Here is a 17,450-nt window from a genome sequence, read left to right on the forward strand (position 1 = left end):
TTAGTTTCATGATGTAAACATTTAAAAATAAAAAAGAAAGGAACACAAACTGTGTGTTCAATTAGGTAATTCGGGGATTAAATTAAATGAAATGTCTCAAAACATGGAACATTTCAGAGTAATGAAGTCTGGCTTTACTTGTTTTCCTTCTTAGAAAAAGGAGACAATGGATCGTAGAAACTCCAGCAGAAGGGTAGTAAAGGCAGCTGAAGACAGCCGATTGCTTGTCAACCTGAGAGAAGTCAAAGTAAAGCTTAGAAAGGGCTGTAGTACTCAGGTACATGTGTTCAAAGGGAAAGAGAAGCACTCTGTGAACTGCAGGATGCTGGAGGCTGGGCAACCAGCTGTCACAGTTGACATGGGATGCTCCTGCAATCAGCAATATCACCATCTGTAATCTGATGTCAGCTTACATAATGCTCTACAGTCTGCCAAAGCCTCTTCAAACTGGCATTCCTTCTATCCTAAAGTATGTTTTAAAAGAAAGAAAACAACCAGGCAAAACCTGAAAAATACAGGGTTGCCTTGTACACACTGGGCATAATAAGCAATAGTAACAGGAAGGAGTAGTAAAGGAAAACTAGCATCCATTAAAAAACATATCTGTTTATCTCTGCTGTCCACCTGTAATCTTTGGTCAATTACATTCCTTCAAATAGGCTTTTTCTTCTTCTTCTTTTGTTTTCAACAACTCTGGTGAGGATTTTCATTGTTAAATCCCTAATCTGGATTTTGCTCTTGTGATCTTTTCAGCAGCAGAAGAAACTAAAATTGCCTGCAAATTATGTGCATCTGAACATGCACATTTGGCTTTCATTGTGTGATATGCCAGACAGCTGCAAAAACAAAGAGTAGCCTAGTACAGTTTTAGTCAACACTTTAAACTTTGGATCTCACTTGTCCTGAAAGACATTGATCTTTTTTTGGCTCTTCAAGCAAGCCTATTTTGTCTCGGTCTACAGCGAATGCAGGTAAAACGGTAGCTGCTTGAGTTTCAGATGGCATTCAAACAGGCATTACAACATGCATGACAACAGCTACAAAAAGGGAGCTCACATAGTCTACAGGTATTACAGCTGCCCCAAGCCTATTTGCTTGTTTGGGGATTTTACAGAAGGGTGGGGGGTATCCCATTATCTGGAGCAAACCACAAAAAGCTACATAGAAGAAGATAACACAGAATTTCCAGCACAACATCCCATGCACAAAGTAAATCCATGGTTAATTCTACTCAGGTTCAGCACAAAGCAGCAATACATTAGAGGGAGACTTTTAGTGGGACACTGGTATATTAAAGACCTACCTTGAAAGAAACTTTTGACTCGCAGATAGCTGACACTAAGGCGCAGGACAGAAAGTTTGTCCAGCTTCGATATGATGTCAGGTGGAAAAGGCAGGAGGCTGGCCAGGTGGTCCAGTTCTGCATTCAGACGGTCCCTGTGTCTCTTCGAAGGATTTGATTTTTCATTCCCAACTGCAGGCCTTCTGTGGTGGGGAACACATTTTCAATTACATGTTTTACCTCCTGATATTACAATCAGAGACTCAGATGTTGTCTGCAATTAGTTGATAACAGGCATATTTAACTTAGCTTCTTCTTTGAAGTTTTCTATTCCCTGCCAAAACCAGATTTACCAATCTGCATTGGCCACAGTGCAAAGACATGGACATTGGACTCTCTTTTCACATTTGCCCAGTGAAAAACAGACAAAGAATTAGTATCTCTTACTCAAGACCCTTTCACTTTAGGGAATGGGCACTATCTCCACGTTGTAGCCAATGCCAGGAAAAACAATTTCTCATCTGTGTTGTACAAATGAAGGTCAGAAGAGCAGAGGAAAATTACCATGACTAATGCATGAACCTATTCAATATCCACTGTATTCATTCAAAGCATCTTAGTTCCCTCCATTTAATGACTCAAAATTAACCTGTGGGTCAGGAGATAATTAAGAAATGAGCCTGTCTTTAGACATGATTTTTAAAAAGTATGGCAATAAAGGTGAAAGGCATTTTTTCCTCAGGTTCAAAAATCCTGTGAACATTTTCACATTCACCTTCCTGCATCAGTAACAAAATTAAGAATTTGTTTTTTCTCTTAAGAATGTTGATAGTCCTCCCAAGTCTAGTATTACTAATATTACTCAGATTTCTAAGCCAAGCACTCCGAGTCCATCCCCATTTCATGTCTCTCTCATGTAGTGGTCAGGACCAGGTGCCTCAGAAAAGCTATCATGAAAATGAATTATGACTAAATACATCGCAAGTGAGGAAACTCAGTTCTGGAGTGTCCACTGATATCCTTCTCAGAGAATGTGTAAGACATTCTCAAGAGGGGGAAAAAGAAAAGCTGGTGCACTTCCACAGGGTGATGGGAATCTGATTTCCAGAACATCAAAGGGTGATCAGTATGGAAGTACAGACTACTCAAGTAAGCAAGAAGGCGGTTATCTCCAGCAGAAAGCCATTACTGGAACCAGCAGTATTCAAGTGCGTTATCAAAGAATGAGCCACAGGCCACTGAAACCATAAACTACACGGATGCATGATCTCAGAGGGAGTGTGGCAGCTCAGTGCTATAGTCAAGCTGGCATTTTTAGGGGTCTTAATGCTGTGTCTGCTAGTCTTCCACTCACTCTTGTAATGTCCATGTTCAAATTCTTACTGAAGTATATTGCCACATTATCTTCAGAGTAAGAGTCATTAAATCAAGGAGGAAAAGATGGAAAAGTATTCAAGGAAATTGTAAGTGGGTTCATGAATTCCACTTTAACCTCAGTAAAGGCAAGGATCAGAGTAAAGGTAATAAACTATACCATGGTACTACTGCATTTGCACACTCCCCACATTCACTGAATTTTTCAGCCATTATGTTATTTTGAGCATTAGCATTTCACACAGTGGTTAAAGGGTTACATCATAACATTTGCATGTTTCCTTCTCAGAAGTGCAGTATTAATTTATCACTGTAACTCTTTTTAAAAAAAACATAACTTTGTGCTTAAGAATGAATAAAAAACAGTATCAGTGTGTCTGTGGTTGCTGCTAACTGAAAACAAAAAAGTAAGTGTGAAAGATTCATTGCTGCTTTTGAGAGCCCCACTTCATTTTAACAGGACTTTTGTGGACAAAATTAATGAAAATATGTTTGAGGTAGGTGTCAGTGAAAATAGAGGGACCTTGACAGGCTGGAGAGGTGGGCACAAGCCAACCTCATGAGCTTCAACAAGAGCAAGTGCAGGGTCCTGTACCTGGGTTGAGGCAATCCCAGGCACAAATCCAGGCTGGGCAGTGACTGGCTGGAAAGCAGCCCTGAGGAGAGAGACTTGGGGGTGCTGGTGGACAAAAAGCTCAACATGAGCTCTCAATGTGCACTTGCAGCCCGCAAAGCCAATCAGATCCTGGGCTGCATCAGGAGGAGTGTGGCTAGAAGGTCGAGGGAGGTGATTCTCCCCCTCTACTCAGCTCTGGTGAGACCCCACCTGGAGTACTGTGTCCAGTTCTGGAACCCCTATTACAGAAGGGATATGGACATGCTGGAACGTGTCCAGAAAAGGGCCACGAGGATGAGCAGAGGGCTGGAGCACCACTCCTGTGAGGACAGACTGAAGGAGTTGGGGCTGTTCAGTCTGGAGAAAAGAAGGCTCCGAGGTGACCTAATTGTGGCCTTCCAGTATCAGAAGGGGGCCTACAGGAAGGCTGGGGAGGGACTTCTCAGGATAGCAGGTAGTGATAGGACTAGGGGGAATGGAATGAAGCTGGAGGTGGGGAGATTCAGGCTAGATGTGAGGAGGAGGTTCTTCACCATGAGAGTGGTGAGACCCTGGAATGGGTTGTCCAGGGAGGAGGTAGAGGCCCCATCCCTGGAGGTGTTTAAGCCCAGGCTGGATGAGGCTCTGGCCAGCCTGATCTAGTGTGGGGTGTCCCTGCCCATAGCAGGGGGGTTGGAACTAGATGGTCTTTGTGGTCCCTTCCAACCCTGACTGATACTATGATATAATTTGTGCTTTTTCATTCAAAATTGCCAGTACTGATATGTGGCACTTCCATAACACAGTGAGTTACTTTCAAGGACATGGGGGAGATTTTTTTGATTGGTATCAGTGAAAAACTTTCCTCTATTTGAGAGAGCAAATATGCAACAAATAATGTAATCAGCAAAGATGGAATACTCTTTTCCTTTTCCAGAGTTACCTATTTTAAAATGAAAGGTGTATCTTCTAGGCTTTAGATTTTTGCAGTAAACACCAATGCTCATCCACCTTCACTACAACATCAAAAGGATGTCTGACCTGTGGAGAGCAGTGACTTTCTAGGAATATAAGCCTATAGTCAAGCAGCAGCTAAAGAACATAAGCTTTTACTAATTGTTCTTTATGTATGACCAAACAAGGTGAAGCAAGGAAGCAATTTAGGACAGGAAAAAAAAATTAATTCCAATATGGAAAATTAGACTGATGAGTTCAAGGAGTAAAAACTGTCAAGATTAAGATGAAATAGAATTCATTCAAGCCTCTTTACCACATAAAATAGTGACTGCTTTGTGCCAGAGAGGTATGGTTTGAGGCAATTATGTGGACTGCATTATGTGTACTGAGCATAAGGAACAGTTTTGTGGAGATTGCAGGGAATGGTGTAAAAGACTACAGGAGAAAGCTCAGGACCGAGTCTTCCTGAAAAATTAAGGAAATGATTCAGTAAGGGAGTGAATCCAAACAAACAGGGGTTTGATGTAAATGGTAATTAGGTGCCAAGTGGATGCAATTTAAAACAATGCGAGTTCCATGGAAAGCCGAGCTGCGCTATCCATAAACAGAAAAGGGCAGGCCGGAACATTTTTCAACGAGCTGTTTTGAGGCAAATAGAAATTCTAGCCCTTCTTTTGAGCTGAAAGTAGAAGGTGCTTCTTGTGTTTGCGTACGTCAGGCCTAAACAGAGCCATAGCACTCACTCTATGACATCTCTTTTACTCTGCTTTCCATACAGCACTACAACAGTAAAGTAGCACATGGAATTAAAACAATAAAGCTGGCACTTCCTTCTTTGCACTCTTAAACTCTTCAAATTCTGCTCTGCAGTAACAAGCACTCGTACCTGTACCAGACCTGTACCACCATTCCCTGCTCATTAGGAACGGAGCGTGGGAGCTGGTGAGGAGAACGTTTTCTCTTTCAGTGGTACATACGGCATTGAGCCATTTGTGATTTAATGATTCAGTGTGCCCATGACCGCCACCAGCGTAAACCAGTTTGGTGAGCTTACAAAGGAATTTCCTGCAGCTACAGCTCTGTCTGCTGTTCTCTACCCTCTGAGGGAGCCCTACCCTGTTAACGAAAAATTGACTCGGACCAAGTTTTTTTTTTAAGTATGCTGAAGTGTTAAAGCAGGAGATGATCTAAACTGAGAAAAATCTATTCATTCACTGTGACAACAAGCTTTCAGCAATAGAGGAAAGGGGAGAGACTAAGAAATGCTACAGATAGTCTAAGAGCAAAGTAACAGTGCCCACAGTGACTGAGATGTGCTTGGGCATTTGTGTAGGTGTCCTGTCAGAGCTGCATATGTGCAAACGTTCACCATCTCCTACAAGGAAAAAGAACCAACCGAAAGCTGTGTGATGGAAAGGGGGCCCTTTGATACCTAGCTTTTCCAGGTCTTCACAGTAAGGAAAGGCAAAGGCAGAACTAATGGTCAGGAAGACACTACACTGGGTGAGCAGATGAGAGGTAGGATAGTGTGATACGAAGTAGGAAGATGGACTATGCCACAGAGAGCCTTAAAATGAGAAGTAGGAAGCAGCAAAGAGCTGCACCTCCTGAGGTCTCTGTTTACCCTGGCACTGGTATAGTTCTGGCTGAAGTGGACAGTTTGGAGCAGTTATAGATACACTCAGAGCTAGGGCAGCTGTAGCTTGCCATTTAAAGAGCTATAAAACATTACAAGAAATGTTTTGTGGAGGGAGAGAGTTTTACAAGATGCCAGGGTTTGAGACAAAGAAGTGGCTGAAGCTCTCAAATGGTAACTGTCCTGAAGTGTTGCTTTAGAATTTCTGGTATAACTTCAGCACAGTCATTTTAGCTTGAGGTTAAAAACAAGATCTGTTTAGTTGTCACATGCTTGAATTACCAGCAAAATGTTAAGATTTCCACAGGAAACAAACACTTGGTAGAAAATATTTCCTTTAGTTAAAACTCCGGTTCTCTGTCTGAAAAGCATCTCTGATGGAAATTTTTCAATCAGTCTGAGCTTCAGGTGTTTGAACTGGTTCCATAAAAGTCAAAATTCTTTAGTGTAGACTACATTTAATGGGACTTGTTTGAAAGCTTTCTGGGACAAAAGTATCACAGTATCACTAAGGTTGGAAGAGACCTCAAAGATCATCGAGTCCAACCTGAAAGTAGAATGCCTTGGTGGGGGGGGTTGTTATTTATTTGCATGTATAAAAGTAGAACTTGAAAACAATGCATTGTCTGAAGAATTGGCAATAAATTAGTGTCTTCCAGTTCTATTTGGAGAAGGCTTCAACAGTCCTGAAATGTAAGATCTGTAGGACTAAAGGAGAGACTGTGAAAGGAGCTCTGTCACCCAACAGATCTCAGACATTAACAGGCTCTTTAGATCAGAGTTATGAAGACCCTGAATGAGGGAATGAGCACAGAAAAGGCTTACCAGAGATGAAGCCCACAAACAGATAAGGTTTGAGAATAAGGATCAGAGTTGCTAGGAACTGAGAAATCACCCTCAGCAAGTGACAAGTAATCAACCACACATAACAGAGGGTTTTGCTGGAGCTCAGTAGTCCAATAATCCAAAGCATGTGAATGCTGTTGTTTTAACCAAACCCAAATTTTTGATCAAATTGCATATGTCTTGGCAGGATAAGCTCATGCTCAGATACCTGCACTGCAGTCTCACTAACCTCTTTTTAAGGTAGCATTACTGATCAGAAGATGAATAGATGGCTGCATCCAGTTCAGTGAAATTTTGCCTCTGACTGTTGAAACTAGAACTTCATCAAAGGTTCCTAGGGACATTCATATTCTTAACTAACAACCCATTATCTTAGCCACTGCTTTTATCTGTAAGTCAGCTTCAAGAAAAGTTCTTCTAGCTACTATATATGCTCCAAACACGAAGCTTAACTTTCTCAAAGCAACTCAACTCTCCCTCCTTTCTCACAAAAGTTAGGATTCATTAACAGTTCTGTGCAGAGGTTATTTCATGTACTGGAGTGGTTCCACACCTTGTGCAGTTATAAAGTTAAATATCCACATCCACACTTGGACAGTAGGGCAGAAATGTTACACACATTTTGGATGTAACACTCAGGTTTTGCAGGAAGAAAATTTTTCTTATGTCATTATTTTTGTCTGTTGAAATTGTAACCTGTGATACATTCTGCAGTAAAAGAAACCTATTTTGTAAGTGGGACCAAGTGGTTCATCTGCAAACACTCTGCAAAATCCAAACAAAATCAAAGATTTCACTCAAACATTCAGAGAAACTCCTCTTTGATTTCAGACCAATGTATACAATTTTAAGCCAAGTGGGCTATTTTTAGAAATTCTGAGCAACTGAAAATAGGGAAATCCATTTTAGTTACATTCTCATCCTTAAATTGTCTACAAAGGCCACCAGCGCTACTTCATCATTTTAACTCAGTAAAAATGTTTGCTTCATAGCTATATAACCAAGTGTAACACAAAAGATGTGAAATGGTTATATTAAAAAGCTTCATTTCACAACACAATTTATGGCATCTGGAAATCATTTTTCATTTAGTAATAGCAAACTTTTTTCCCCTCCCATTTCAAGTATCTTGTACTACACCTTCCCGCTGCTTACTTTTGTTTTCTCCTTTGCCGTCACACATACAATTCTTCTCTTGCATTTCATTCCTAATGAAAGTGATCCCATAGTAAATAGTGGTTAAAAATTATGTGATCTTTATGCAAATGATGAGTCACTGTCTGCTTTTTCACTTGGCTGAACTGACCCACTTTCCAGACTCACACATGTTAGACTTAGCGATGCCCCAAGCAGGGCTAAGCCAAGGAAGGGGAAAGGGGGAGTGAGTGCAATGCCAGTTCACTGGTGCACACCCAGCTTCTGAAAAGGCACCTTGAACAGGTAGTGCAAACACAGGAGCAGGGAAGTGGCAGCCACCACTCCAGCTCATTGCCCAACTGATATTTGGTCCACCAGTATCTTCTGCCTATGAAAGAATGTTGTCCCTCTCCACCTCTCATGGCAGTGTACTCAGAATCACACTATGGTACACACCACAACCATCACTGGCCTCCTCCTCAAACACCCAATGATGGGTAAGGATGGTTTGACCCATGCTCAGCATCCTTTCTGGAGCCAATCTTAACCATGAAGAACTAGCCTCTTGAACAGGGATTTCTTCCTGCAGAGAAAGAGATTAAGTCTCTCCTGTGTCAGCAGACCAAGCAAGAAAGAGACTCCTAACTCATACATTTGAAGGGAGAAAATTGGGATGAATATGATACTTAACTGTTTCTGAATGGGTTTCCTCCTTTTCCTCCCAGCATATAGGCATTCTCCTGGTGGAATCATTGTTTTGATGCTGAAAGACAAAAGGAATAGATTTCTTAGTTTCGAGTTTTCTGTTTCGTACTGCTGTACAAAATGACAACACCGAGAAAGTTCCTTCAGTGTGGCATTCAACAACACTAAAAAGCACAGTGGCATTAGTTAAGATAGAAGCTTAAGGCTTATTCCAATTTCCTACTTTAATATTATTAGAATATTGATATTTATATTCAATTTTCATTTTTTCAAATTAAGTACATGGTATAAACATTGGTATAAAACACATCCTGTTTATTCAACAGCCAAAATGAGGTGGGTTTTTTCCCTTCTAGGCTCATTTTTAAAACCAGCTAAACAAATAAGAAGGAAAAATGCTACCCATTAACTTCCACAGGGAGGATTTCACAGCTTTTATAATAGTTGGGAATGCTCTTTCATTACTGACACTGTGATAAGTGAGATGAACTTATTCAAGTCAGCATTTGTCCAGGTATCACAGTATCACAGTATCACCAAGGTTGGAAGACACCTTGAGGATCATCGCGTCCAACCTGTCACCACAGACCCATGACTAGACCATGGCACCAAGTGCCACATCCAATCCCCTCTTGAACACTTTGAGGGATGATGACTCCACCACCTCCCTGGGCAGCCCATTCCAATGACTTATGACTCTCTCAGTGAAGAACTTTCTCCTCACCTCGAGTCTAAACTTCCCCTGGTGCAGCTTGAGACTGTGTCCCCTTGTTCTGGTGCTGGTTGCCTGGGAGAAGAGACCAGCCCCCTCCTGGCTACAACCACCTTTCAGGTAGTTGTAGAGGGCAATGAGGTCACCCCTGAGCATCCTCTTCCCCAGGCTAAACAATCCCAGCTCCCTCAGCCTCTCCTCATAGGGCTTGTGCTCAACGCCTCTCCCCAGCCTCATTGCCCTTCTCTGGACATGTTCAAGTGTCTCCATGTCCTTCTTAAACTGAGGGGTCCAGAACTGGACACAGGACTCAAGGTGTGGCCTAACCAGTGCAGTGTACAGGGGCACAATGACTTCCCTGCTCCTGCTGGCCACATTATTCTTAATGCAGGCCAAGATGCCATTGGCCTTCTTGGCCACCTGGGCACACCTGCTGGCTCATGTTTAGGCGGCTGTCGATCAGCACCCCCATGTCCCTCTCCATTTGGCAATGGTCCTCATATCCTCATTTTTAAAGACTGAAAGTGTATCTGTTGGTAGCTCAAGAAGTGGCACAAGGAAATGTGGTTAGCACTAGGACCCAATGCAGTGCTGATGGAGGTGACAATTTGGGGAAAAAAGTTAGCCTTATTATTGCTCTTTTTGAGTATGTTAGCCTTAGAGGCATTGCACACCCACAGACAAGTCTTTGCATTCAGTCTGTTTAAATCTTCTGGAGGTTAGCTCCAGAAGTCTCCATTGATTTTCTGCCTGAAAGAGTATTTTAAATCTTGCTGTGTGCTGCTCAACAACGGGTGCACACTGATGAGAGGTTACTTTATCTCAAGGGTATTTGCTGCTTTGTGTAAAATTAAAGGGAATTTCTGTATCACTGAATCAAATCTCACACTACTGAAGGCGCATGTTACGTAATGTAAATCCTAAAGTCACTGAATTTACTGATTTAAAAGCTCTCTAAAGGAGCTTTGATTTTCATTGAAAGACAGCCTTTTGATAACTAGAAACCTATTGCTATCCAGCTTAAATTTGTTCACGGTCACTTTATGCCTATTTGTTCTTCTGCCAACATTGTCTTTTAGTTTAAATAGCTCTTCCTCCTCCATTGTGTTTACTCATTGGTGTATTTTTAAATATCACTCATACCTTCAGTCAGCCTTCATTTTTCTATTCTAGGACCACCCAAACTCTTTTATTCCCATGTTACAAACTCTTTATCCTTCCTAGGAGCCTTTATTGTCTCATTTCAGTCAATCTGTCTAAAACATGGATAAACATAATCATCAACAGATTATTAAGTAAAATACAGAAGTATTTAATTTATGCACACATATACATATTTACTGACAAATCAGTAATTCTTTATGGGAATTAGTTGATATTTGTATGACCACATGTTGCATTTCCATAGCCATTATCAAACTCATGTCTCATTGTCACTTTGTGGTATCCTAATATACACATTTTTCTGTCTTCATTCTTAACTTCCAATAAATAAATGCATGTCTTAGGGAGGAAATCTTATAGTGCTTAAGTGCCTAACCTTCTCATTCACACAATTAATCTCCAGTTCCTTTTTGTTATTCTGTACTTGAAAATGACTGATCAGGAGGGAAACTGTATGCAGAGTTCCTCAACTACCTGTTTGGAGACAATCACATTTTTATTAAGAAATTTCATGCAAAACCGGAAGCATGCCAATAAACTAAGTTGATTGTGCCATCAATACAGTATAGCGTGATCCATCAACTTAGTTTATTGGCATGCTTCTGGTTTTGCATGAAATTTCTTAATAAAAATGTGATTGTCTCCAAACAGGTAGTTGAGGAACTCTGCATACAGTTTCCCTCCTGATCAGTCATTTTCCTTTCAGCACATACCGCTGACCCAGTTGCTTCCACCAACCCTCCAATTCTTTAGTAATCCACAGCAGCAAAGCATCCTTGGCTAAACTGAGATAGATTAAGTCTACTGTATTTCCTTCATCTGGAAAATCAGTTATTGTATCAACAGAAAGCTCTCAGGTTACTCTGTCAAAATCATCTAACTCTCCATTCCATTTTTACTCCATTACACAACTAACCACAGTTGTTAATGGTTCTTCCCTTAAGATTTCATTCTAAAATGACACATAGTATAAAAGATCAGGCAAATAGGTTGGTAGTTGCCTTCTCTCATTTGCAGGTGATGACAGAAACACCACTCATTTTCCAATTGGTGCAGTGTCAGGTACAAAATTCTTGTCAAAATAAACAAAAATATTTTTTTCATTATTACTGGATGATTTTGTCTGACATCAGATGGATGAACTGCCTATCCAAAGTCTATGAAGGAAATGATACCACGCCGTGACTACTGCTCCAGGTTAACAAAGTTTGTTTATCCCACAGCTTTTGCTTAGATAGAGTTTTCTTGTCATCTTCAAAGATCTTGGTAGGTCAATCTAGTCTGCAAGCTCATAGCAGACAGAGCCCAATGAAGAGCTACAACGATGACTAAGGGACTTGAACATCTCTCTTATGAAGAAGGACTGAGAGAACTGGGACTGTTTAGTCTGGAGAAGAGAAGGCTGAGAAGGGATCTAAAAAATGTCTATAAATATCTGAAAGGTGGGTGTCAAGAGGATGGGGACAGGCTATTTTCAGTGGCACCCAGTAACAGGACAAGGAATAATGGATATAAGCTAGAACACAAGAATTTCCACCTCAACATGAGGACAAACTTCACTATTGTGAGTGTGATGGAGCACTGGAAAGGGCTGCCCAGAGGGGTTGTGGAGTCTCCTTCTCTGGGGACTTTCAAAGCCAGTCTGGATGTGTTCATATGTGGCCTGCCCTAAGTGATCCTGCTTTGCCAGGGGGTTGGACTGGTTGATCTCTGGAGGTCCTTTCCAATCCCTAATTCTCTCATTCTGTGAATTATTTTGTAACAGTCTGTGAGGTTTTAAGATTTCCTCGACCCTGGTGGGTTCAGTGGGAAGCAGAATTGGTGTGCAAATCCCAAAAGAACTTACACAGCTTCTTGTAAGACCTTACATTAAAAGATATCTTCTTTATATTTGTAGTGAGTTGATCCTGACTGGATGCTAGGTGTCTACCAAAGCTTCTCTGTAACTGTGGTAACTTCCCTTGTCAGCTGATCAAAGGAAAGAAACTATAACAAAAGGTTCACGGGTTATAACAAGGATAGGGAGATAGATCACTCACCAATTACTGTCACAGGTAAAACAGACTCAACTTGGGGAAAAAATAATTTAATTTACTACTTATGAAATCCAAGTAGGATAATGAGAAAAACACCCCAAATCTTAAAATACTTTCACCCCACCCCTCTCTTCTTCCTGGGCTTAGCTCCCTGGGGCCTCCCATCAGCAAAGCAGGGGAGTGGGGGTTGCATCAGTTCATCACACATTGTCTCTGTCACTCCTTCCTCCTTGGGTGAAGAGCTCCTCACTCACTTCCTCTGCTCCAGTGTGGGGTTCCCTCCCACAGGAGATAGTGCTCCACAAACTTCTCCAATGTGAGTCTTTCCCACAGGCTGCAGTTCTTCACAAGTCCTGCCAGCAAATCTGCTGCACTGCAGGCTCCCTTCTCCATAGGTCCACAGGTCCTGCCAGGAGCCTGCTCCAGCACAAACTCTTCAGCTTTGAGCATCCACCTGCTCCAGTGGATATCTGTTCCAACATTACCCTCCATGGGCTGTAGGGGAACAGCCTGACTCACTATGATCTTCACCATGGACTAAAGGAGAATCTCTGGTCCTGCATCTGGAGCACCTCCTGCTCCTTCTTCACTGACCTTGACATTTGCAGCATTGTTTCTCTCACATATTCTCACTCTTCTCCATCTGCCATTGCACTTGTGCAGCAGCTTTTTCCACTTCTTAAATAAGTTACCACTGTCACTGATGGGCTCAGCCTGCTCCAGCAGTGAGTCCATTCTGAAGCCAGTTGGCACTGGCTCCATTGGACACAGGGGAAGCTTCTAGTGGCTTCTCACAGAAGCCATCCCTGTAGCCCACTTCACTACCAAAATCTTGCAATTCAAACCCAATACAATATCATAACACTTTCATGTTCTGAATCCTTCCCATCCTTAATACGAATCTATGACTCATAGTTCGTGTTTCAAAACAGTGTCACATGCCAGACTTCCCTTCTTTTGCCTTCATGAGTAAAATTACAAAGAGGAAAAAGACTTGGACAGCATAATTCAACTGAAAACTGGAAATTAAGAATTCATTCCATTTCCCAGTAGGACCACTTTGTTTTAAAACACATTCTGCTTCAGCTGATGAATACGTGACAGCAAATAGACATAAATAAAAAGACTTTGGTATTCAAATAACTGAAACCCAGGAAATAACTAGCAAACAATATGAGCTATAATTTATGAAGTGAAAAATGCTGGTTAAGAAAAAGAAAGGCCCAAAGGAAAAGTCACAAATTGCAGCACCAAAGAGAAAAGATAGCACACTTTTTTGAATGTTAGGAACAAAGGATATCTAGAAAGTGTGCACAGTGCTTATTCCATGGAGATGGCTGTATATTAGAACTGCATAAAAGGTAAGAGCATTTGACAGATTTATTTCTACTATATGAAAAGAAGGAGAATCGTGCACTTGCATCAAATAGGAATGCACCACACACTCTTCAGGCTTTCTACAGGAACTTTCTGTGGAATTAGGACAAGAGGTTACCACAGCAACATGGTACGAAGCACTGTCTCAGCAGCTGAACACTGATGTCCTAGATATGCATACAGCCAAGAAATGCTGCTTCTATACTAGTAATAACAATAGTGGTGATCAGAAAAAAAAGGAGTTTGAGAATGAATTTACAGGAACGAAGGTGAAGTCAGAAGGCTCATGGATAATGGTCCTAAAAATACAGCTGAAAACAGCACTTGAAGTTGTTGAGCTGCACAGAACCACAGACCAAGAAAACCCTGCAGAAGAGTCATGGTCCTGTCTAGACCATGTCCTCTTCTGATTGTTTGGCAGCTCTGATCTCCACCACTGGGACAGAACGGCCCATCTCCACTGCTCCAAGTGGATGGGGCTCCTTCCCCTACTAGCCCACAAGACTCACGTGTGAATGAGAAACAGGAAGGAGATGGCAGGGACACACTCCACTGCTCGAAACAATTGTGCTCTTTCTCTTTCTCTTTCCCTCTGTATGCTTCTGAGAGTCATAGAATCATAGAATTGTCAGGGTTGGTAGGGACCTCAATGATCATCTAGTTCCAACCCCCCTGCCATGGGCAGGGACACCTCACACTACATCAGGTTGCTCACAGCCACATCCAGCCTGGCTTTATAAACCTCCAGGGATGAGGCTTCTACCACCTCCCTGGGCAGCCTGTTCCAGCGTCTCCCCACCCTCATGGGGAAGAATTTCTTCCATTCCAGACTCAATCTACCCATTTCTATTTTTGCTCCATTCCTCCTACTCTGATCACTACCTGACATCCTAAAAAGTCCCTCACCAGCTTTCTTGTAGCCTCCCTTCAGATACTGGAAGGCCACAATAAGGTGTCCTCAGAGGCTTCTCCTCTCCAGACTGAACAGCCCCAACTCTCTCAGTCTGTCTCCATAGGAGAGGTGCTCCAGCCCTCTAATTATTCTCATGGCCCTTCTATGAACACATTCCAGCATGTCCAGATCCTTCCTGTAATAGAGGCTCCAGAACTGGTCCAGGTAGAGTCTCACCAGAGTGGAGCAAATGGAGAGCATCACCTCTCTTGACCTTCTCTCTACCCTTCTCTTTATTTAGCCCAGGATGTGATTGGCTGCAAGGGCACACTGGTGGCTCATGTTGAGCTTCTCATTCGCCAGCACCCCCAAGGCCTTTTCTTCAGGGCTGCTCTCACACCAGTCCCTGCCCAGCTTATATCAGCACCTGGGATTGCCCCCACCCAGATGCAGGACCTTGCACTTGGTCTTGTTGAACCTCATGAGGTTGGCTTGGGCCTGTCAAGGTCTCTCTGGATGGATCCCTTCCCTCCAGCATGTCTGCTGCACCACACAGCTTGGTGTCATCAGCAAACCTGCTGAGGGTGCACTCAATGCCACTGTCCATGTCACCAACAAGGATGTTAAACAAGGCTGGTCCCAGGGCTGGTCCCTGGGGGACTCCACTCATCACTGGCCTCCACTTGGACATGGACCCATTGACAGCCACCCTTCGGGTGCAGCTGTCAAGCCAGTTTTTTATCCACTGAAACGTCCATACCTCAAACCCATACTGCACCAGCTTGGAGTCCTCACATGCTCTCTCTGTGTTTTAGGGAGAACAAAGACAAACCCAAAGCACAACCTTCCACCTGTCCAGCAGCAGGAGAAGATCCTTACAACCTTGAGAAGCTTCAGGAGGTGGAGAGCTGAGACTGAAAGGAACAGAATTGCTGGGAAAGGGCAGATGTGCATCACGATCATCCACTTTCTTATGTCAGATGCTTGTAATCACTGCTGACATTGCTGTAATGAATCTCTGAACACTGGGGAAATCCAAAGGACTGAAAGACAGGGCTATATGACAATTTTCAGAAAAGGGAAACAAAACGATCCAGCTAACCACTAGGTTAACATCCATTCCAAGCAAAATACCAGAAAAGATGGCAAGAAAGATGAATGACATCACTTAGTAGAACTTCCTATGGAATATCATGCTCTTTGGAGTGAAACTCGCTCACTGAGAAGTTATCAACGCTAGCTGGAATTCGCTTGTATTAGTAAATCATTTGACTTATCAGCACAGCATTCTGATTTGAAAAAGTCACAATGAAATATTATGGTGCACAGTTTCCCCAAGTAAAGTCTTTGTCAAGTGACAGATCCAATTAAAAAACAACCAAAACAACCAAACAAAAAGCCACACAGTAATCACAGAGAAATTGCTGATAAACAGAAAAGGTTTAATAAAGATATTTAGTACAAAGCCATTGGCAATAACACTTCCAAAGTTATAAAAATGTAGAAGAGTGGTAAACAATGCTGAAGGCACAGTGCAGTAGAGCAGTCAGGCATGCCCTGTTTCTGTTTATCCACAAAGCATTTCAATACAGCCAAATGCATCTCAGAACAGGGAATGCGAGGAGTTGTTTCTTAGCAGGGACTGCTCCTGAAATGCCAGGGATTCTTGAAAGGAGTTAGGGATCAAAGTGAGACATGAATACAAGCCATGTTCTGAGGTTCCAGGGAGGAGCTGATGCAAAGGCAGCTAAGGCAGTTGCTGACCTAAGTGAAGTGATTTTACCTCTGTTTACAGATATGATGAGATTGATGCTGGAACAGTGTGTACAGTTCCCATGTACTTGTTTTTCTATTAACATTAGAAATTGGAAAGGGTGAAGAAAGAAGCTAAAAACCAAAACAAACAAAAAATCCCAACTTGCAGGCTGAAGAAACTGTCTTGCATAGAAAAAAAAAATAATTAGGTGATTTGACTAAAATGAAGTACTTTCATGGGGTAAAATCTGCATGATGAATTATTTTAATCTGAAACATAGCAAGAACTTTGAAGGTGAAGGTAAAAAGTCAGATACATCCAAAATAAGAAATAAAGCATTAAACTGTAACATTGTGAGCATTTAAACACTGGGGCACGCTACAAAGGATTGAATGGATCCTGTTGTCTTGAAATCACTCTTAGATGTTTGTCTGCAATGTACACCTTACCCTAACAGAAGTTGTACTTAGACTTAATAGAAGCAGTTGGGCTGAATGCAGGCATACTCAGGAGAAAAAAAATACCATAATTTGGTAGCTTTGATAGCAAGAGGAGGTCAAATTACATTATCCAATGATCTCTCCTTTCATTAAATGTTATGAATCATTTCCTGCCCGAATGCGATCACATACCATGCATTCAGTGCTCGAACTACATAAAAGGGCTGTGCACAGCACAGCTTCGAAGTGGCACAGGTCTGAAAGAGGCAGCCTGGGAATAAGGAAGTTGTGTTCTCATCCCCGCTGCACCGCAGAACCACAGTGCAGCTTCACAGGCAAAGCCAGACAGGGATGGTGCTGGACTATAGTCTTGAAAGAGACTTTCATGCTCTGGGGAGAGACTTCCATTTGTGACAGCTAAACAGAAATCTACCTGCCTGCTGTCACTAAAATAATCATGATGAGCCCATTGCTGTCAAATGTTTTGCTTTTGATGGATGATCATGTTTTAGGATAAAATATAACAGCTTTGGATACATAA

The 17,450-nt window shown here is 42.1% G+C and overlaps 1 protein-coding gene across 1 annotated transcript in view; it reads right to left on the bottom strand.

Moving 5' to 3' along the window:
* AHRR (aryl hydrocarbon receptor repressor) overlaps window positions 1–17,450 on the bottom strand; it is a 106,588-nt gene that overhangs the window by 77,055 nt on the left and 12,083 nt on the right. The window contains exons 2-3 of the mRNA XM_068147501.1: window positions 8,519–8,590; window positions 1,304–1,485 (exon numbers count right to left, since the gene is read on the bottom strand). Of these exons, the coding sequence (XP_068003602.1) occupies window positions 1,304–1,485; window positions 8,519–8,580 (244 nt within the window). The 5' untranslated portion in view covers window positions 8,581–8,590. The remainder of the gene's footprint in view (window positions 1–1,303; window positions 1,486–8,518; window positions 8,591–17,450) is intronic.

This window comes from Melanerpes formicivorus, unplaced genomic scaffold (genome assembly GCF_026170545.1).
Source record: "Melanerpes formicivorus ecotype bairdi unplaced genomic scaffold, bMelFor1.0.p_v2 SCAF_15, whole genome shotgun sequence".
In the NCBI taxonomy this organism is placed as follows: domain Eukaryota; kingdom Metazoa; phylum Chordata; class Aves; order Piciformes; family Picidae; genus Melanerpes; species Melanerpes formicivorus.